The 23,602-nt window shown below is 46.1% G+C and overlaps 1 protein-coding gene across 1 annotated transcript in view; it reads left to right on the top strand.

Moving 5' to 3' along the window:
• LOC141054931 (pecanex-like protein 2) overlaps nt 1–23,602 on the top strand; it is a 2,173,030-nt gene that overhangs the window by 1,065,067 nt on the left and 1,084,361 nt on the right. Inside the window, exon 17 of the mRNA XM_073551818.1 lies at nt 2,472–2,564. Within this exon, the coding sequence (XP_073407919.1) occupies nt 2,472–2,564 (93 nt within the window). The remainder of the gene's footprint in view (nt 1–2,471; nt 2,565–23,602) is intronic.

Raw genomic sequence — 23,602 nt, 5'->3', positions numbered from 1 at the left:
ACATTAATGAAGGTATTTGTGCCAACATAGATACAACAAAGAAAAAACAATGTGACAGGGCATCTTTAAACCGTTCCAGCAAAATCTGAACTCCATTATGGCACTTCTTCCCTTCTGAACTTTGCACTGTGCCTCAAAAGTAGTTTTAGACAATATATGGGGTATCATTGTACTCAGGAAAAATTAAGCAACGCATTTTGAGGTCCATATTCCTTCTATCCTCTTGAAAATGAAACAAATTGTGGTCAAAACCACAGTTTTGTGGAATTTTGTTTCATTTTCAGAGAGCAACATTGTAAAATTCTGTGAAGCATCTGAGGGATCAAGGTGCTCACACCAGGGGCTCTCTAAACACGACATGTCAAGCGGCACACAATTCGATCAAAGTCTGAGCTGTGCCTTGTGCCCAAGCAGTAGTTTCCCCCCACATATAGGGTATTGTTGCACTCAGGGGAAATTGCATAACAAATTGTATAGTACAATTTCTCCTGTTACTCGAAAAAACATTTTTGTGGGAAAAATTAATTTATTTTTTTTTCACGGCATAACAATATAAACTTCTGAGAAGCATCTGGGGGTTCAAGGTGCTGTAAAGGTCGGTCAGGGCAGTAGTCGTGGCCGAGGTTGTCGGGTATTGTACACCCTAGCCTCCCTCCACAGGAAAACGGTACCTTTTCTCTTGCATGTTACAATCGGTACTCACGGTGCTGTCAGCACCTTCTTTGCTGCGCTGATTTGAAGCTGGTCCTGGATCCCAAAGAATAGAGACAGAGTCCAGGGCAACTCTTAACTGAATATATTTATTTACTTCAGGACATAGCACATCCATGTAGTATCCAGCATTTCCATCACCGTAAATATGGCACATTACTTCATCTTTCCCTTCACTGTTCCTTGCGTCAATAAGTATTTCTGCGGGACCCCTCAGTGACCTCCCGGGGGAACGTCACCACGGTAGAACATTCTCCCTTCCACTTTGCCTCAGACAACAGAGATCCAGCCCGCGAGGCTATCCACCACATACTGGAGTGACCTGCCCGTACACTTTTATGGTGACTTCGATCTTCCTCTAATTCCTTAATTTCCTCTTTACTGCTGGTTCTGCTGTACCTGGTTCTTCTCTAAGTTCCCCCCGTGGATGGCTGGTAATACCCTTAAACGTTACGGGTAGATAGGCAGCTCAGGCATATAGCCCACCTGAGCACACAGGGGTCAGGTCACAGACTGACTAGATACAGGAAGACATGCCTGACTATTCCCCAACTAACCCCCTCCTATAGAGAACTCTTATATTAGTAACTCTACAGTAGTGACCTCTATGCCCCCATGTAGTGGCCAAAACCCAGAGTGCACTATCCCTGTCATACACAGGTAACAGCATTAAGACAACATATAAAACATGGGTAATACCGCAACAACAATATAAATATATTAGATATATGCATACAATAAGAGGGTTGAAAGGGGTTAATTCTCCAAAACCTTACAGTGCTAACCACACATCTAGATAAATTCATTGATGAGGGGTCTAGTTTCCAAAATGGGGTCACTTGTGGGGAGTTTCCATTGTTTAGTCATATCAGGGGCTCTCCAAACGCAACTTATCCTGCTAATTATTCCAGCAAATTTTGCATTCCCTCTCAGCTTCTATGGCTCCTTCAATGCCGCTTTCATCTCTCTAGTATTGGCTAAATCACTAGGCTGCTTCCTCTTCCATTCTACAGGAATTGGTTTGATCTTTTGTATACTGTATATCAGACTCATTGATTTTGTAGTGGAGCCGCTGCCTTTTTCTTTCTGGCTCATAATGATTATGGGCATGTAAAAGCTTGGCATCCCTGGTGAATCTTACTGTTATTGTGAACAGTTAGGCAAGTTGAAGATGAAATGATTTCTAAATCTTCCATTTTACATCTGTATCTCACTGATCAGTTACTAAGTGATACTTTAGAATAAAAATGTGACATTCTAAAGGGTTTTTATAAGCTTGGAAGCAAGCACTTCTGTGGAAAAGAACGGAAGAGAAAAAAGCAGAAGCTACTAAGATGACACCTGAGAAAAAATTTGGTCATTTTCTCTCAAATTGTTACCACTTAGTGTCGAGGGCAGCATGAACACCAAATGCGGCCATGCTTGTAGATATGTTCTTTATATGAACTGATGTAAACCCTCAAAAAAAAGTGAAATTTCAGGTTGTGAGGTAGCAAAACACGAAAATGCTAAGGTGTTGAATACTTTTGCAAGTCGCTGTAAAGTATACCTGGCTGCAATTGTGGTTTGGACAACATTATTCAGCTGTTAGGTTCCCTTTAAACTGTGCCCCTATCAGCCCCCACACACACTGCTGTGCAATCCTCATTCTATTTGGAACTTGCAATAATGATAAGCTTTCTTATTTTTACACCCAAAAGAAATATTTGTCGCAGAAACACTAAAAAATAATCTAAATTATCAATTTTTTGGCTCCACAGAATGAAATCCTTATGTCAGATTTGATTGTCTGCACATTGGTTGGCTTTTTGTCCTTTGCCATCAGTGCCAGCACAGTATTTCTCTTCTTAAGTGTAAGTAGCATTATTAAACAATATGAATATGTTGATCTAAAATAACTGTGTCATTAACAATTAAAGAAGCTTAAAGCGAACCAGTCACCAGGTTTGGCTTATACGAGTTACGGCCACCGCCTTTCAGGGCTTATCTACAGCATTCTCAAATGCTGTAGGTAAACCCCCGATCCGACCTGCAAGAGAAGAAAAATAAGTTTTATTATACTCATCCGGGGGAAGGTCTGGTCCGATGGGTGTCTCAGGTCCTGGTCCGGTGCTTCCCATCTTCTTGAGATGCCTCCCTCCTGCTTGCTTTATGGCTCCCTGGCATCGTGCTCCTGTGCAGGCGTACTTATCTGCCCTGTTGAGGGCAGAGGAAAGTACTGCAGTGCATGCACAGGCACCAGGAAAGATCAGAGAGGACTGGCGCCTGCGCACTGCAGTAATTTGCTCTGCCCTCAACAGGGCAGATACGTATGCCAGCGCAGGTACGCGATGCCGGGGAGCTATGAAGCAAAAGGAGGGCAGCATCGCAAGAAGATGGAAAGGCGATGGATCCGGACCTACGACACCCATCGGACCAGACCGTCCCCGTGTGAGTATAACAAAACTTATTTTTCTTCTTTTGCAGGTCGGATCGGGGGCTTATCTAAGGCATTATACAATGCTGTATATAAGCCCTGAAAGGCAGTGGCCGCAACTCGTATCAGCCAAACTTGGTGACGGGTTCCCTTTAACATATTCTGAGTTTGTATTTTATATAACACATATATTGCTATTGGTATTATTATTACGCATGTAAATAGGATGTATTAATTGACATGTACAGTCATGGCCAAAAGTTTTGAGAATGACACAAATATTATATTTTCAGATGATCTGCTGGCCTCTGGTTTTTATGTGTGTTTGTCAGATGTTTTTATCACATACAGAAATATAATTGCAATCATATTATGAGTAACAAAAGGTTATATTGACAGTTAGAATGAGTTAATGCAGCAAGTCAATATTTGCAGTGTTGACCCTTCTTCTTCAGGACCTCAGCAATTCTCCCTGGCATGCTCTCAATCAACTTCTGGATCAAATCCTGACTGATAGCAGTCCATTCTTGCAAAATCAATGCTTTTATTTTGTCTGAATTTGAAGGTTTTTGTTTGTCCACCCGTCTCTTGATGATTGACCACAAGTTCTCAATGGGATTAAGATCTGGGGAGTTTCCAGGCCATGGTCCCAAAATCTCTATGTTTTGTTCCCTGAGCCATTTAGTTATCACCTTTGCTTTATGGCAAGGTGCTCCATCATGTTGAAAAAGGCATTGTTGATCACCAAACTGCTCTTGGACGGTTGGGAGAAGTTGCTCTTGGAGGACATTCTGGTACCATTCTTTATTCATGGCTGTGTTTTTAGGCAAGACTGAGAGAGAGCCCATTCCCTTGGCTGAGAAGCAACCCCACACATGAATGGTTTCAGGATGCTTGACAGTTGGCATGAGACAAAACTGGTGGTAGCGCTCACCTGGTCTTCTCCGAATAAGCCGTTTTCCAGATGTCCCAAACAATCGAAAAGGGGATTCATCAGTGAAAATGACTTTACCCCAGTCTTCAGCAGTCCACTCCCTGTACCTCTTGCAGAATATCAGTCTGTCCATGATGTTTTTCCTGGAGAGAAGTGGCTTCTTTGCTGCCCTCCTTGAGACCAGTCCTTGCTCCAAGAGTCTCCGCCTCACTGTGCGTGCAGATGCACTCACACCTGCCTGCTGCCATTCCTGAGCAAGCTCTGCACTGCTGGTAGCCCGATCCCGCAGCTGAAACACTTTGAAGAGACGGTCCAGGCGCTTGCTGGTCTTTCTTGGGCGCCCTGGAGCCTTTTTGGCAACAAGGGAACCTCTCTCCTTGAAGTTCATGATGATGCTATAGATTGTTGACTGAGGTGCAATCTTTCTAGCTGCGATACTCTTCCCTGTTAGGCTATTTTTATGCAGTGCAATGATGACTGCACGTGTTTCTTTAGAGATAACCATGGTTAACAGAAGAGAAACAATGATGCCAAGCACCAGCCTCCTGTTAAAGTGTCCAGTGGTGTCATTCTTACTTAATCATGACAGATTGATCTCCAGCCCTGTTCTCATCAACACCCACACCTGTGTTAATGGAGCAATCACTGAAACGATGTTAGCTGGTCCTTTTAAGGCAGGGCTGCAATGATGTTGAAATGTGTTTTGGGGGATAAAGTTCATTTTCTAGGCAAATATTGACTTTGCAAGTAATTGCTGTTAAGCTGATCACTCTTTATAACATTCTGGAGTATATGCAAATTGCCATTAGAAAAAATGAAGCAGTAGACTTTGTAAAAATTAATATTTGTGTCATTCTCAAAACTTTTTGCCATGACTGTACGTTAATAATACAGTATTTGTATGAACATCACATTGTGATGACTGTTTCTAAATAAACACTTTATTTCTCTTTGGTCACTGGCTACCATGTAGTGCTCCCTCTCTAACAAAGAGGTTTGTCAGCAGCTGCCCTGTGTACCATATCATTCTGTGCCCCAGCTGCTTCAAAGCAATGTAATACGCACCTGAATTACTGAAGTCCTTTATCAAAAGGATAAGTGGTAAACAGCAATGTCACTATAAGGCCGGAGTCACACTACAGCGAGATACGGCCGAGTCTCGCAGGTTAAAACCAAGCTCTGGCACCGGCACTCCGGAGCAGAGCGTGCAGCTCCATGTATTGCTGTGCAGCTGCACGCTCCGCTCCGGAGTGCCGACGCCAGAGCTTGGTTTTAACCTGCGAGACTTGGCCGTATCTCGCTGTGTGTGATCCCGGCCTAAGACTCAGGTCACACAACAGTATAAAAAATAATTCTGAGTTACATCCAGAAGAGTGGTACAAATTTTTTTCTCACACTTGATATCAGTGTGTAGTCCGTATACAATTCATGTTTTACAGCAGAATGTATTAATCATTTTCAAGATCATTTTTAATTAAAAATGTTACAAAATTACAATGTATCCATAAAAATCGGATTCTATACATCCTGCATACTGCAATTTTATTCACACACAGATTCTGTCAGTGAAAAAAATCAATAATTTTCACTGCCCCATTTAATAGCATAGGACCGAGTGTGATCTGTTTTATTTAAAGGATAGCAGTTGGACCTAAAATATGGTCGTGTGCACGACTCCTTAGGGTAAGTTCATACAGGACTTTTTTGCTGCGTTTTTTTCATGTTTTTTTAATGCTAATTGTCAGATGCTTTTTCCATTACCAGCAAAGCCTATGAGATTTCAGAAATCTCATGCATGCTGGGATACTCAAACAAAGCGTCATCAGGAGACAGAGGTAAGGGTACCGTTACACTAAGCGATGCACCAGCAATCTCGACAACGATATGGATCGCTGGTGCATCGCTAAGTGGTCACTAGTGAGCTGCCACACAGGCAGATCTCACCAGTGAAATAGCAGCAGACAGGGGTCGCTACTTACCTGTCAGATGCGGCGATCCTGACGTCCTCCCGCCCGCGTCCACGCGTCGCTCGTCAGCGCCACAGGAAGTGCCCGACGAGAAATGGTCCTGGACGTTCTCACTCGATCAGCGATAACCAGCGGGGGAGCCGGTCGCAGGTAAGTATCAGACATAGCGATATCGCTACTGCATCACAAAACCAGTGACGTTTCAGCGATATTGCTAGCGATCTCGCTGTGTGTAACGGGGGCTTAAGAGTCACTGCCACAACCCTTGCCCCCTCCCTGAAACAAAGCCTCATCAGTGACACCTGTTTCAGGGGCTGGGTAGTCCCTGGAGGACGTGCACAGTGCAGTGTGCACAAAAAGAGTGCCCTCTCTCGCTGGTTCACATTAGCAGCAAAAGCTGGCAACAGAGTGCATTGTCAGAATACCCAGCATGCAGAGATCAGCGCTGACTCTACAATTGACGTAAAAAATTTAGCAACTGTGGAAGGCTTAAATGAACATGTGGCACCTTCACAATTTTTCTCAAGTAAACATTCACACTTTTATCCTTTGGATGTTGTAGGAAACTCACTTCCTAAAAAGGTCATGGCCGGAAGTGTTGGCTGCCTTGAAATTGTTCCAGACAGTCAAGCATTTCTCCCAGAAAATTATTGCAATTACACATGTTTTGTTATACACGTTTTCTTCTTTTGTGTGTATTTGAACAACAGAAAAAAAGAAAAAATAAGGCAAATTGGATATCATGTTACACAAAACCCCAAAAATGGACCGGACAAAATTGTTGGCACTAGGGATGAGCGACTGCCTTTTTTAGGGTCGAATCGGGTTTTATGGAACCCAACTTTCTAAAAAGTCAAGTTGAACGAAATCGGCCGACTATCGTGAAAAGTCGGTGGTCTGACTGAAACACGAAACCCAATGCAAGTCAATGGGGAAGCAAAGTCGGCAGGGAGTGGAGGACAGGAAACACACCAACAGTGCCCATTTCAATGCCAACGACATCAATTCTTATTACTTAAGCTTGTCAACCTTAATTTACTTTATAATAATAGTTACACATTGAAAACGGGGGGTTATTTGGCTAAAGTTGTGGGGGGTAGTGCTGGCTCCAGGTTTTCATGTGCCCTGGGCGAAAGAGTGTCAGTGGGCCCCTTTAACACATACCATAATTCATGATGCTCCGATACGGCAGAGAAATATTGGTATAGTGCAATGACAAATACTTCACTTCTTACATTACATGACTGATATCTATTTTAAATTCTACAATAGCTCAAAAACCGGACAGTATATTCCTCCATACAGTATTATGGCCACCATATAGTGCGCCATACAGAATAATGAGCCCCATATATGAGCCAATTGCCAATTGCTCCATACAAAATAATTGGTCCTATATAATGTTCCATACTGTAGATAATGAGCTCCACATAATGCTACAGTATATGATGGTCCCCATATAATGTGCCATACAGTATAGGATGGTCCCCATAGAGTAGAATGAGGTCCACATATTGCTCCATACAGTATAATGAGTTGCATATAAAGCTCCATACAGTATATGATGGGCCCCATATAATGCTCCATACAGAATAGGCCTCATATGTGCTCCATATAATGCTCCATACCCTATATGATGCCCCATAAATAATGAACCCCATATGATGTTCCAGTATATGATGGGCCCCATGGATGATGCTCCATTGTATGATGGGCCTATATAATGCTCCATATATAATGGGCCCCATATGATGCTCCAGTGTATGATGGGCCTATACACTGTGTGCACAATTATAAGGCAAATTAGTATTTTGATCACATCACCCTTTTTATACAAGTTGTCTTACTCCAAGCTGTATAGGCTTGAAAGCCAATTGCCAATTATGTAAATCAGGTGATTTGCATCTCTGTAATGAGGAGGGGTGTGGTCTAATGACATAAACACCCTATATAAGGTGTGCTTAATTATTAGATAACTTCCTTTCCTTTGGTAAAATGGGTCAGAAGAGAGATTTGACGGACTCTGAAAAGTCAAAAATTGTGCGATGTCTTGCAGAGGGATGCAGCAGTCTTGAAATCTTGAAGCGTGATCACTGAACAATCAAGCGTTACATGGCAAATGGCTAACAGGGTCGCAAGAATCGTGTTGATAAAAAAAGGCTTAAATAACTGCCTATGAATTGATGAAAATCAAGCGTGAAGCTGCCAAGATGCCATTTGACACCAGTTTTTCCATATATCAGAGCTGCAACGTTACTGGAGTATCAAAAAGCACAAGGTGTGCCATACTCAGGGACATAGCCAAGGTAAGGTAGGCTGGAAAATGAACACCTTTGAACAAGAAACATAAGATAAAACGTTAAGACAGATTTTTGTAAGGTTTTATGGACTGATGAAATGAGAGTGACTCTTGATGGGCCAGATGGAAGGGCCCGATCGCTGGATCAGTAAAGGCCAGAGAGCTGCACTCTGACTCAGATGCCAGCAAGGTGGAGGTGGGGTACAGGTATGGGCTGGTATCATCAAAGATGAACTTGTGGGACCTTTTCGGGTTGAGGATGGAGTGAAGCTCAACTCCCAGACCTACTGGCAGTTTCTGGAAGACACCTTCTTCAAACAGTGTTACAGGAAGAAGTCGGTATCGTCCAAGAAATACATGATATTCATGCAGGACAATGCTCCATCACATGCATCCAAATACTCCACAGCGTGGCTGGCCAGTAAAGGTCTAAAAGAAGAAAAAATAATGACATGGCCCCCTTGTTCACCTGATATGAAACCCATAGAGAACCTGTGGTCCCTCATATGAGATCTACAGGGAGTGAAAACATTACACCTCTCGGAACAGTGTCAGGGAGGCTGTTGCACGCAATGTTGATCGTAAACAGATCAAGCAACTGACAGAATCTGGCTATGTTGGTCCCTTTTTTTCTGGTTTTGAATGTCAGAAATGTTTTTTTCTAAATTTTGTGTTATATTGGTTTACCTGGTGAAAACAAACAAGTGAGATGGGTATATATTTGGTTTTTATTAAGTTGCCTAATGATTCTGTACAGTAATGGTTACCTGCACAAACAGATATCCTCCTAAGATAGCCAAATCTAAAAAAAAACCCACTCCAACTTCCAAAAATATGAAGCTTTGAAATTTGAGTCTTTTCAGTTGATTGACAACATAGTTGTTGTTAAATAATAAAAATAATCCTCTCAAATACAACTTGCCTAATAATAATTATGCAAACAGTGTATAATGCTCCATATATAATGGGCCCCATTTATAATGCTCAAGTGTATAATGGGCCCCGTATATGATTCTCCGGTGTATGATGGGCGCCATGGATGATGCACCAGTGTATGATGGGCCCCATTTATAATGCTCAAGTGTATGATGGGCCCATACGATGCTCCAGTGTATAATGGGCCCTATTTATGATGCTCAAGTGTATGATGGGCACCATATATAATTCTCCAGTGTATAATGCTCCCCATGTATTGCTCCAAACATTAAAAAAATGAAATACCTCTCCTCGCTGGGCACTGCTCTACTGTAGTTTCCTTAGCATTGCCATCTTCCAGCTCTGTGCACTTGGACTGTTCAGGCAGAGGGCGTACAGACGTGACGTCATCGTGCTCTCTGATCTTGAGCCATTTTGCTGGCAACCTATGTGTCATCAGGGGAAGGTGGGACAAAATCCTTTGAAACCCATGCATGGTTCATTTTAATGAAGGTGAGATCACCTTTATTTTGGGTCGACAAACGGGTCCTTCTTTCTGTCAGGATTGCTCCAGCAGCACTGAAGACTCTTTCTGATAGCACACTACCAGCAGGGCAAGCGAGCTCCTGTAAGGCATATTGTGCCAATTCAGGCCAGGTGTCCAGTTTACCGGCCCAGTAGTCAAAGGGGAATGACCTGCGAGGAAGAACATCGATAGGGGAGGAGAGGTAATTTTGAACCATAGTTGACAACTGATGTGTCCTGTCTGTTGCAATTGTGGCGCCTCTGAGGGTTCAGTCGCCACAGAGGTACTGCACCTCCTCCTGAAGTGTGGTACCCCACTATCCAGGTAAGGTGGAGACACCGGACCACACTCCAACACTCACATCCCACACGCAGACAAGTAGTGTAGCAGAGCAACCTTTGTGGCTCCCTGCTTGTAACACGAAGAGTGCTGGGAGGTGGGTGGAGCTCAGACTGCACAAGAGAGTGGGAGAATATTAGGAAAAGGTCAGTTTGTGAGAGAAGATCCCCTGAGAGGGATGGAGTGAAGGAAGTGCTGCAGCAGACTCCTGTGACTTGGAGCTGCTGGCACAGGAAAGAGCCATAGAAAGCCTGATTCTTCAGAAGGAAGATAGTTTAGTATGGAACGTAAGGAGAAGAAGAGAACTAAGGACTAGGGTCAGAGCAGAGCCCTTCCTCAAGTTTGAAGCCCATGGCCGGGGTCCGGTTGCCGAGGTTGTATGGATACTGATGTTCCTGCAGCAGAAACCGGAGGAATAGAAGTCGTCACCACTTTATTGCCATCTATGACTGGGGGGAACAACAGCAATGTGGGTGAGCCGGGACATGATTGCAAGGAGTCCCCGAAGCAGGCTACAGCTGTCTGCCGTACAAGTAGAGTTCTAAGTAACATCAAGAAGGAGGAACTTGAGTTTAATACGCAACTACAAGTACTTCAGAGTAGGCGCTAGTGTGGAGACGTTCAGAGAAGGCACATGTTGGAGGAGTGCTGGAAAGGTGCACTTTACCTTGCCTGGGAGTTGGCTGAGCCCCTGACCTGGAGGACATGGTACCAAAGCGGGCATCTGTGTGCACCAGACTGTGAGTAAAGCCTTGGAACTACATGCCCTTGTGTCCTCCACTTATTCTTGTGCCTTGCATCCGGCTCTGCTACATCTGCTTCTTTACACCAGCTCCCCATTTACCAACCACATCTACACTGCCCTAGGACTACAGCTCCACCTGTGGGGAGCTTCAAACATCATTGCTGCACCACACCATCTGTCCCAGAGAAGCAACCCTGCAGCACTGGTCAAACTGACCAGAAACCACAGGTGGCATCACAAATCATCTCAACAACTTTATCCCCATCACTCTACCCCTTTTACATTGACCGCCTGAGGCCACGGACCGGGTCACTGCCACTGTGACATCTCCCATTGTAATCAATGGGCCCGGCACCGAATACCCCAAGGCCTCTGGGGGCAAGCCACAATCGATTCAGTATTTTCAGTCGTGTGAGTGGTCCTTGAGAAATCAGTCTACAGCATGGTCATGAAACCCCTGTCTCCAACGCCAGTTCGGCTGTGTGCACCACAAACACCTCTTCCATTTGGCCCAGTACGGCTCGTGGTAGAACCTGCACCGCTGCTGTGTGCTGGGAACGCCTCTAACAAACGGTTTACTTGTTTGTTTGCCAATATTAGCTCTAGGTTCTCCTGTGGCATGATGTTCTGTAATTTGCCTTTATATTGTGGATCGAGGATGCTGGCCAACCAGTAGTCATCATCCTTCATAATTCTGACAATGTGGGTGGTCCCTTTTTAGGATCCGCAAGAGATAATCACACATGTGGGCCCATGTTCCAGGTGTCAATGATGCACTGACATTGGTGGGTGGAGGAGCACTTTCTGACAAATCCACATCCCTCCAGTCACGCACAAACCCTGTACCTGACCTTGGCATGCCCACATTTTCTCTTGCCCAGCGAGAAGCATCCTCCTCCCCAAAATAATCAGCTGCAGATGGAGTGCTCGTGTGTCTGCAGTCTGTCGACGCGCTTTCGCTTCTGGAAGAGGAGGAGGGTCGAACGCCTACAGCCAACTGTTTCCTATACCATGGGCTAGGCAGCACTGTTCCACCACCGCTGTCCCCAGTGGAGCCTGCATCCACCACATTAACCCAGTGCGCAGTGATGGACACGTAACGGCCCTGGCCATGCCTACTGGCCCATGCATCTGTTGTGCGATGCACCTTTCCACTCACTGATTGTTTGAGTGCATGGACAATGCGGTCTTTCACATGCAGGTGGAGGGCAGGGGTGGCTTTTCTAGAAACGAAGTGCCGACTGGGAAGGTCATAGCGTGGGACAGCGTAGGCTATGAGCTCTTCGAACGCTTCGCTTTCAACCAAACGGAAGGGCATCATCTCTAATGAGATCAGTTTGGCAAGGGTACGCAGATGAGAGGATGAGTACTTTCTTGTCCTACTCAGAGTGTCTGCTAGGGTGAGCTGGACTTGAGAGCTGCATATGGGGGAACTAGTGGTGGCCCTGACAGACTGAGAGGGGGTTGGTGATGGTGATGGTGGTGGTGCTGGTGGTGATGGCCTAGATTCAGTCTTTCGTTGCAAAAACATTGTGATTCCCTGACTGCTTTGGCCTTGCGATGACACCTCAACATTTCTTGCTGGTGGTGTGCTTACCGGTCGACTTACAGTGAGGGAAGCGTTGGAGCGTTGCAGGCTACTTCAGTCGGAGCAAGTGCACATGTGCTACCAGCTGCCCCCCCGGCCTCTTCCACCAAACTTCCTCATGTTTGGGAAAATGTACCCCCGGGTGACCCATTGAAGCGCTTGGACAGTGCAAAACGGCCGTTTTCAGCTCCCTCTGCACTCCTGATATCACTCCCCCGGCCTGACTTGTAACATGTGCCTGTAAATCAAGCTATATTTTCATCAGCTCGTTGAGTGTGACCTCATCTTTACTTGGACACATATATTTATATATATATATATATATATATATATATATATATATAGTGAGGGAAATAAGTATTTGATCCCTTGCTGACTTGTAAGTTTTCCAAGCATTGAAGCATTATAAATGCCGTGTAATATTTGACTGCTGAAAAGAAATTGCAGTATTACTACAACTAGAAAATTTGCACACCTCAGATGGACTGGTTACACTGCAGGAGCAATATACCAATGCTATTGAGATCAACCAAGTCTGGCTGTATGTTTTTGACACACAACTGCCGCTGTAAAAATGGTGTAGAGTATTTCCCTGCTCAGAACAATTTGCAGGATTAAGAGCAAAAATAATATTATTAGCTCTGAGAAGGGCTTCTGCTATGACTTGCAGCAGAAAAGAAGGAAGTGCAATTAGCCCTACCCTATCCTAAAGTGAAGGAAATAATTATTTGATCCCTTGCTGATTTTGTAAGTTTGCCCACTGACAAATACATGAACAGTCTATAATTTTAAGGAAAGGTTAATTTTAACATTGAGAGATAGAACATCAAAAATAAGATCCAGAAAATCACATTGTATAAATTTACATAAATTTATTTGCATTTTGCAATGAGAAATAAGTATTTGATTCCTCTGGCAAATAAGACTTAATATTCGGTGGCAAAACCCTTTTTGGCAAGCACAGCAGTCAGACATTTTTAGTAGTTGATGAGGAGGTTTGCTCACATTTTGGTCCACTCCTCTTTGCAGATCACCTCTAAATCATTAAGATTTTGAGGCTGTCACTTGGCAACTCGGAGCTTCAAGTCCCTCCATAAGTTTTCTATGGGATTAAGGTCTAGCGACTGGCTTATAGAGATGGGTGGACACCTGGATGTCCCGGTCCAGCGGGCTCAACCGAATGGGTACAAAAAAATTTGCGTTTGGGTACTAGAAATTTACCTGGATCCGGACCCCATTTACTTGAATGGGGGGCCCGAACATCCAATGTTTACTGCTCTGTTATGTGCATGACAGCGCAGTGAACACCGCTTCTGATCAGCCGTGAAATCATCCCCGCCGGTAAGAGTCGCAGTTCCCATGCTGTAAAAAGACAGCATGAGCGCTCAGCTATGATCGGAGGTTTAAAGTTTACCTACGGTCACTGGTGTCAGCTGATGAAACTACTGATCCCATCATCCGACACCTGCTACCGTTAATTACAGTGAGAGGAGGAGCTGCGGACGGGTGTATTCATCAGCAGCTCCTGCACAGTAAATAAATAATTAAATTGAAAAAAAGGCATGGGTTGCCCTGTATTTTTGCTAACCAGCCAGAGAAAACTAACAGCTAGGGGCTGCAGCCCTCAGCTGTCAGCTTAAACAAGGATAGTTATCAAGAATAGAGGGGTCCCCACGCTGGTTTTTTAATTATTTAAATAAATAATTTAAAAAAACGGCATGTGGTACCTCCCCATTTTTGACAACCAAACTTGCTAAAGCAGACAGTTGGTGGCTGGTCTTTTCAAGCTGGTAGGGGGCCATGGATATTTGCCCCCCAGCCTAAAAATAGCACCCCGCAGCTGCCCAGAAAAGGCACATCTGTTAGATGCCCCAATTTTGGCGCTTTGCCCGGCCCCTCCCACTCACCCTGTAGTGGTGGCAAGTGGACTTCATATTTGTGGGGTTGATGTCAACTTTGTTTTGTCTGGTGACATCAAGCCCACGGTTTAGCAATGTTGAGGCATCTGTAAGGTCAGCACCCGGTATTCAGGCAAGCCGAACCCAAACAGTAACACTGACTTCCTGGTGAAGTCCGTGTTCGGTGTCCGTGCCCGAGCAGAAGGTGTTCGGTATGGACGCCAAACTTTACTGCTCGGGTTCGCTCATCTCTACTGGCTAGGTCAATTCATGACCTGAATGTGCTTCTTTTTGAGCCACTCCTTTGTTGCCTTGGCTGTATGTTCTGGGTCATTATCTTGCTAGAAGACCCAGCCATGATCCATTTTATTGTCCTGGCAGAGGGAAGGAGGTTGTCACTCAGGACTTTTTGGTACAATGGTTCCATCCATTCTCCAATTGATGCGGTGAAGTAGTCCTGTGCTCTTAGCAGAGAAACACCCCCAAAACATAATGTTTCCACCTCCATGCTTGACAGTGGGGATGGTGTTCTTTGGGTCATAGGCAGCATTTCTCATCCTCCAAACACAGCGAGATGAGTTAATGCCAAACACCTAAATTTTTGTCTCATTTGACCACAGCACCTTCTCCCCAGTCATTCACAGAATCATCCAGGTGTTCACTGGCAAACTTCAGACGGGCCTGCACATGTGCCTTCTTGAGCAGGGGGACCTTGCAGGTACTGCAAGATTTTAAACCTTAATGGCGTAATGTGTTACCAATGGTTTTCTTGGTGTCTGCAGTCCCAGCTAGTGATGAGTGAATTTGTTCAGAAAACGATCGCCAAACAAATTCGGCACGAATATGGCACATTCAGATTCGTGATCAGAAACACGAGCAAAAGTTTATAAAATCGGGAAAAATCGATAACATTCGGTAAAAGTGAGGGTAAATATTTGCGTTGCCACAAAAGTATTTTCAGCACTTTAGCAATGATAATCATAGAATCATAGAATCGTAGAGTTGGAAGGGACCTCCTGGGCCATCTGGTCCAACCCCCTGCTCAAAGCAGGATTCGCTAAATCATCCCAGTCAGATGTCTGTCCAGCCTCTGTTTGAAGACTTCCATTGAAGGAGAACTCACAACTTCTCGTGGCAGCCTGTTCCACTCATTGATCACTCTAACTGTCAAAAAGTTTTTTCTAATATCTAATCTGTGTCTCCTCCCATTCAGTTTCATCCCATTGCTTCTAGTCTTTCCTTGTGCAAATGAGAATAAAGTTGATCCTTCTGCAATGTGACAGCCCTTTAGATATTTGTAGACAGCTATTAAGTCTCCTCTCAGTCTTCTCTTTTGCAAACTAAACAATCCCAAATCCTGCAACCTTTCCTCATAAGACAGGGTTTGCAGACCGGTCACCATTCTGGTCGCTCTTTTCTGAGCTTGCTCCAGTTTGTTGATGTCTTTTTTAAAATGTGGTGCCCAAAACTGGACACAATATTCCAGATGAGGTCTGACCAAAGAGGAGTAGAGGGAAATAATGACTTCACGTGATCTAGACTGTATGCTTCTGTTAATACATCCTAGAATTGCATTTGCCTTTTTTGCTGCTGCATCACACTGTTGACTCATATTCAGTCTCTGATCTATTAGTATACCCAAGTCTTTTTCACATGTGCTGTCACTTAGCCCTATTCCTCCCATTCTATATATGCTTTTTTCATTTTTATTGCCCAGATGTAGTACTTTGCATTTCTCCCTGTTAAAAACCATTCTGTTAGTTGCTGCCCACTTCTCCAGTTTATTTAAATCTTTTGAATCCTCTCTCTCTCTTCTCTAGTATTAGCTATCCCTCCTAGCTTTGTGTCATCAGCAAATTTTATCAGTTTACCCTCAATTCCTTCATCTAAATCGTTGATAAAGATGTTGAACAATACAGGGCCCAGGACAGAGCCCTGTGGTACCCCACCCATAATGGTGGTGTATCATGAGCGTTTGGCATGTGTTTGAGGAGAGGGGGTTTGCAGAGCTCAGAGGCACTGAGTTCCTGTAAACAGTTATTTTTTTCCCCCCTAACTTTGTGTGCAGATTGTGTCTCGCCAATCAGGGAGCAGGAAACACCCACAATATCCTGACACAACAGGATGTGTCTTTGGCTGCTGAATTCACATGTCCCTCTCCATATAAATAGCAGACATCTTGTTTTAGAGCCATTTTGACACTGTAATAGCGCAGAGAGGCTGCTCCTGACGCTGGCACCATTATCAGCAAGATTTTAGGTAGTTAGGCAGTTGTATATCAGTCAGTGTAGCTAGCTAGTGTCCAGTGTGACTTTTAAATTTACCTTCCAGCACTTTTATTTCGCCATTACAGAGGTGCACAGACATAGCTAACAGTGCACATGTCCTACAAATGTGTCGTGCACTGCTTCTCGCATGCTCCATGTATGACTATAGCATTCTAATTAATATTTTTTCACTAGCTAAATGTGAAGCAGCCTACTGTATCCCACCTTGTCATTTAATGCTATGGTGATATAAAACTGACTGTAGACGTAAGGCACACTAAAAAATTTTGTAATTTTTCAGTTGCAAAACGTTAGACAACCAGCCGTATCACACTTTGTCATTTGGTTAGGTTGAAATTAAGCTGTAGAGGCCTGATCAAGAGGCCACAAAAAATTCTTCTATTCCTAGTATCATACAGTAGGGGACCTGACTTCAAAATAGTTTATAACATGTTATGTGTTAAAGAGGCCTGATCCAAAGGCCACTGTGATACAGTAGGTGTGAGACAGTGACCGGCGTAGTGGTGAATAGCTGGTATGTGTCGCAGAGGAGGAGGACCTCTGTGCTGTAAGCTTGAAAAGTTGCTCTGGGACCTGTTGTTCCACGAGCTATGTTTAGCTTATAAGGGGCTGGGCTTACAGAGTTAGCCAGAGAGCAGGGTGGGACTGGCTAACCACACACCTCCCATCAAGGAGTGTGTCTTATGCAATATAATAAGACTGTAGTTTGGTCGCATGGCCTCTGTGTGGAAGGTCCTGAAAGTGTACAGGTTTCCTGGAAGGCACATGGAAGAGGCATGTGCCTGCAGAGTCCGCGACGGCTAACTGCATTGGGGGAAGATACTGACCTTCTGTGGGTCTGGAACTGATGGATGGGAGCTTGTCAAGCAAGTCATAATCAGTGATCCCAGTAAGGCAGCTTCTCTGGAAGTCAGGACCCATGTAATGCCAGCCTGCAACGCTGCCAACCCAGAGCATGGGAGACTGTGTGCACTGACGAGGTTCAGTTAATGAACTGTGCAGACATAACTGCAGATGAAATTGGACTGTACACTAGGTCTGTGATGTGTAACATGGCCTACAGTGGTTTAATAATAATAACCTTCATGGACTGGTTTAACTGGAAAATAGTGCCTGTGTGCCTTAAATCTTGCTGCCAAGTGAGTATCCCCCAACACATTCAGTGAGCGCTGCCTTACAGAGGGGACCTGACTTTAAAATAGCTTGTAGCATCTAGTGTGTTATAGAGGCCTGATCCATAGGCCACAAAAAAATTCTTCTGTTCCTAGTGTCATACAGTAGGGGACCTGACTTTCAAATTGTTTGTAGCATAACTTCTTTGTCATACAGGCCTCATTCATACTCAAACAATTCTTTTTTTCTGTGACTAACATGATACGGCATGCCATATTTCAACTTGTAATCTACTGTTGCTGAAATTCAGCTGTTTGCAGAGGTGGTGCAGAGTTTAAAATCTAATTTTTTGTTGCTAATGTTGTGCTCCTACCACACTATATGAGCAACATGACTGGGAAAAGGCAAGGCAGTGGTGGAAGGGGAATAAGGCTTGGTGTTCAAGGTGTATGTGGGGTAAGTGGTAATGTTTGTGAAAGCACTAGTGAAGCAACGTCATGTCCTATGCAAAGACAACTGACAACTTATGTTACTATACAGGCTACAATACTACTTTTCTTTGGCAGATGCACAGTGGTACGCCTTGTCGATGATGCCCAGAAAGAGCATGTACTCGAGTGGATGGCAAGCGCAGAGTCAAGTGGCCTCTCCTCCTCTTCCTCTACCTCAACATCACACCCAGTACAGTCCACAGAGGTGGCACCCAAAATCTCCTTGCTTCCCCCACATCCCAACTATTCAGACTCGGTCTGGCCTGGCGGGGTACCGGGGATTCCCCCGGTGGGCCCTCCCCTTGGCTTTGGGAAGGAGCCAGCCAGAGGAAGAGAAAGAAAAAAAAAAAAAGGGGTGCGGGCCCCTTAAAATCGCAGGGGCGCACACGCAGCTTTCATTACCTGAACCGCTGCGGCGTGCATCCTGATTGATACTGGCATGTGGGCGCCCAGCTTATGACGTCAGTGTCATGCGACGGGCGCACACATCCACCGCTGGCCTCTGCTATGTCGGCGGCCATTTTGCAATGAGCGCGTCAGCTACCGACCTGCAGAGGAGGAGGAGGATGCCGCCGCTGGGAGCACAGGCAGGTAAGAGTAAAAGATTTTTTTTTCTTCTCTCTCTCGGTTGGGTGGGCCCTGGAAGGATGCATATAACGGGGGGGGGGGGCTGGAAGGATGCATAAAACGGGGGGGCATTGAAGGATGCACATAACGGGGGGGCTGGAAGGATGCATAAAACGGGAGGATTGAAGGATGCACATAACGGGGGAGGCCTGGAAGGATGCACATAATGGGGAGGCATCCTGGAAGGATGCACATAATGGGGGGGGGCTTCCTGGAAGGATGCACATAACGAGGGGAGCCTGGAAGGATGCACATGGGGCGGGACCTGGATGGATGCACATAACGGGGGGGCCTGGAAGGATGCACATAATGGGGGGGCTGGAAGGATGCACATAACGGGGAGGGGGCCTGGATGGATGCACATAACGGGGGGGCCTGGATGGATGCACATAATGGGGGGGCCTGGATGGATGCACATAACGGGTGGGGCCTGGAAGGATGCACATAATGGGGGGGCATCCTGGAAGGATGCACATAATGGGGGGGCATCCTGAAAGGATGCATATAACGAGGGGAGCCTGGAAGGATGCACATGGGGCGGGGCCTGGATGGATGCACATAACGGGGGGGGCCTGGAAGGATGCACATAACGGGGGGGCTGGAAGGATGCACATAACGGGGAGGGGGCCTGGATGGATGCACATAACGGGGGGGCCTGGATGGATGCACATAACGGGGGGGGCCTGGATGGATGCACATAACGGGCGGGCCTGGATGGATGCACATAATGGGTGGGGCCTGGATGGATGCACATAACGGGGGGCGCCTGGAAGGATGCACATAACAGGGGGGCTGGAAGGATGCACATAACGGGGAGGGGGCCTGGATGGATGCACATAACGGGGAGGGGGCCTGGATGGATGCACATAACGGGGAGGGGGCCTGGATGGATGCACATAACAGGGGGGCCTGGATGGATGCACATAATGGGTGGGGCCTGGATGGATGCACATAACGGGGAGGGGCCTGGAAGGATGCACATAACGGGGGGTCTGGATGGATGCACATAACGGGGGGTCTGGAAAGATGCACATAACTGGTGGGGCCTGGAAGGATGCACATAACGTGGGGGGGCCTGGAAGGATGCATATAACGGGGGGCCGGAAGGATGCATATAACGGGGGGCCGGAAGGATGCACATAACGGGGGGGGCCTTGAAGGATGCACATAACAGGGGGCCTTGAAGGATGCACAAAACGGGGGGGCCTGGAAGGATTCACATAACGTGGGGGGGCCTGGAAGGATGCACATAACGGGGGGGCCTGGAAGGATGCACATAACGGGGGGGCCTAGAAGGATGCACATAACGGGGGGCCTAGAAGGATGCACATAACGGGGGGGCCTGGATGGATGCATATATCGGGGGGCCTGGATGGATGTGGATCGCCCGCCAGGGCAGTGGGGTACTCGGTAGAGTTGAGCGACTTTTGGTTTTTTAGGGTCGAGTTTCGTTTCATGAAACCCGACTTTTCCAAAAGTCGGGTCGAGCAAAATCGGCCGACTATAGGGAAAAGTCGGGGGTCCGACCGAAACACGAAACCCAATGTAAGTCAATGGGGAATTAAAGTCGGCAGTGAGAGGAGGACAGGAAACACACCTACAGTGCCCATTTGAATGCCAAAAGCATCAATTCTTATTACTTAAGCTTGTCAACCTTAATTTACTTCATAATACTAGTTACGTACTGAAAAATGGGGGTTATTTGGCTACAGTTGTGGGGGGGTAGGGCTGGCTCCAGGTTTTCATGGGCCCAGGGCCAAAGAGCGCCCCTTTAACACATACCACAACTCATGATGCTCCGATACGGCAGAGAAATAGCAGTAAAGTACATGAAAAATACTTCACTTCTTACATCTCATGACTGATATCCATTTTAAATTCTCCAATACCTCCAAAAACGGACAGTATATAACTCCATACAGTATTATGGCCAGCGCTTAGTGCGCTATACAGAGTAATGAGGCCCATATATTTCTCCATATGGAATCATTGATCCCATATAATGTTTCAAACCGTATATGATGAGCTCCACATAATGCTATAGTATATGTTGGTCCCAATGGATGAAGCTCCACTGTCTTATGGGCCCAAATAATGCTCCATATATAATGGGCCCCATTTCTACTGCTCTAGTGTATAATGGGCCCTGTAAATGCTGCTCCAGTGTCTGATGTCCACCTTTGGAATGCTCCAGTGTATGGTGGGCCCCATATATCATTCACCAGAGTATAGTGCCCCCCAAAAATTGCTGTCCCAACCTTGAAAACAATTACATAAGTCTCCTTGCTAGGGAATCCCAGCACTACTCTGAACTCCTTGTCGTCCCCATCTTCCATCTCACTGCACTTGGCTGTTTAGGCCCTCCCACCGGCAGAGACACTTTTGCGTACTATGCGGTGCCCTGTGCCATCGCCCATGAGTATGCCACCCCCACCTGCTCAAGGAACCTGCACTTTCATCTGCACCTTCCTCTTTGTCACCGTGTAAGGTGGTATAGTATGTGGGAAGGGGAACCTGAGTTTCCTCTGGGTCAGATTCTGGCAGTGTAGAGTGCGAGGGGAATGTAGTGGTCTGGGTCAATGTACCAGCAGCATCATCCAGCAGTGGCTGGGCCTCAGTGCACTTGTGGCGTCCCCAAGAGTACGGTCGCCACTGTGGCATGGCCTTCCTCCTAGGGAGTGTGTTGTCAAGCTTGGGAGCAATGAAGGATCTCTCTAGCAGTGAAACCAACACCCAACACATTTCCCACTCCAGGCTAGCTAGCAGTCTGAACCTGACTGCTGAGGAGCTGCTCTCTGTGGTCGGGAGGAGGTAAGTTAGGGCACTCTGTGCAGGGAAGGGGAAGTGTGTGGACGTGAGAAGGGGAGCTGGAGGATGAGCAGAGTTAAGGCTCACTCCTAGCTGGAGCGCATGGTCCCGATTCCGGTCTCCGAGTTTGTAGGGACACTGACGTTCCTGCAGCAGAAACCGGGGGAAGTAGCAGCTATAAATGCTCTGTACCCAACTAAGGCTCGGAGGCCCCAGCATCGACATGTGGGAGCCAGAAGGAAAAGGCTACAGCTGTCTGCCATACAAGTAAAGTCTGAGGAACATCTGTTAGACAGGAGGCGCTTCAGTGAACCACGGTCCTGTGAGTGCTCTCCCCACAAGCGCTAGAAAGGAGACGTTCAGGAAGGTACATGTTGGTGGTGTTGGAAGGGAGCTTTCCATTTTGGTCCCGGAGGTTGGCTGAGGTCCTGACCCGGAGGACACAGCACGGAGGCAGGCATCTGTGTAACCTGCAGACTGTGAGTAAAGCTTTGGAACTGCACGCTCTGGTGTCCTACAGTTATTCCAGCACCGCTACATCTGGGTACCAGCACCTACACCGCCTGTGCCTTCCCCCATCACTACATCTACACTTCCCTGGGACTCCAGCTCCACCTGTGGGGAGCTTCACCATCTTTGCTGCACTACACCATCAGTCCCAGAGGATCTGCATGCAACGTCGGCCTAACATCTATGTTGCCAAACACCACAGGTGGTGTCAAACTATCTATATAAACTCTTTACCATTATACCACGCCATTTACATGGGCGCCCAGGGACACCGTCCGGGTCACCGCTGCTGTGACACATCCCACTGACACCGGCCCGGTACCGAGTACCCCACAGCCCTGGGAGGGCGACCCATATGCCGACTGCTGATCGGGCGGCGTTATTCCCACGAACCTCCAAACAGCGTCCATGAAGGCAAAGTTTTTGGTTTCCGGGGGCAGTATGATTGCAAAGCTGAACCTTAAAGGAATGTCCAAAAGGGCACCACCAGGATTGGAGCCTGTGGCTTAATTGGACTCCACCCGGGAAACCACAACCATGCCACCTAAAGAAAAGATGCACACTTTGAAAGCTTTGTCGATTCTGTGTGTGGTGTGGTATGTGTGTTTGTAGTTGTGCTAGCGATTTCTCAGCTTTATTCCGTTAACAACCGAGACTCCAGCATGCCCCCGCAGTACGCGTCAAGCTTACTAGAGGGATAAGCGAGGCTCTAGCATGTGAGATCGAGCAATAACAGGTCTAGCATTCCCGTACATGTCCAGGGCTGCATGCACGCTACACTGAAAGGACCAGCTTTTGTCGCTTACAGGTGCAGATAACCTGCTGAACTCTGTTAGTGATGGGGATCTGGGATTCAGATTATTCCCCGCGAACGAATGATGATTTCCCAGTAAGTTCAGGTCAACTGCAATTCCGGAGTTAGGCCTAACCGTCATTCCTGAAAAAATTACGTGTCCAAACCACAGGTGCTGTAGCTTGCTTAACAGCTCGGCAGCCGTTCTCAGGCCCAGTATGGATTCAACAACATTGTAGAAAGTTGATAAAGGGTACAGTTTCACCGGATAACACGTATATATGTAGCCTAGTTTACACATTAAAAATATATGTCTAAAGATCAGGAGGCAGACTCAGATGTTCTCAGGCCCAGTATGGATTTGACCAGATTGTACAAAGTTGAGAAAGGGTACTTTATCACTGGATAGCAGGTATATATAGCATAGTTTAAACATGTAAAATCTCCGTGTTCTCAGTATGGATAACACAGCAATCTAAAAAGTGGAAAAAAGGAAATGCATTTGAGGCGTACACAACTATATACTTTTGGTGTTATTTTTAAATCTTCAGATATATTTTCTGTCTCAGTAATACAGTCCAGCCTCTACGCAATAGGAAATGAGATGCATACAATTAGTGACATAAAGGCTAGT

Source organism: Dendrobates tinctorius, unplaced genomic scaffold (assembly GCF_039654945.1).
Source record: "Dendrobates tinctorius isolate UK_male_01 unplaced genomic scaffold, ASM3965494v1 ptg000181l, whole genome shotgun sequence".
Taxonomy (NCBI): Eukaryota; Metazoa; Chordata; class Amphibia; order Anura; family Dendrobatidae; genus Dendrobates; species Dendrobates tinctorius.
This window is presented reverse-complemented; position numbering and strand designations above follow the sequence as displayed.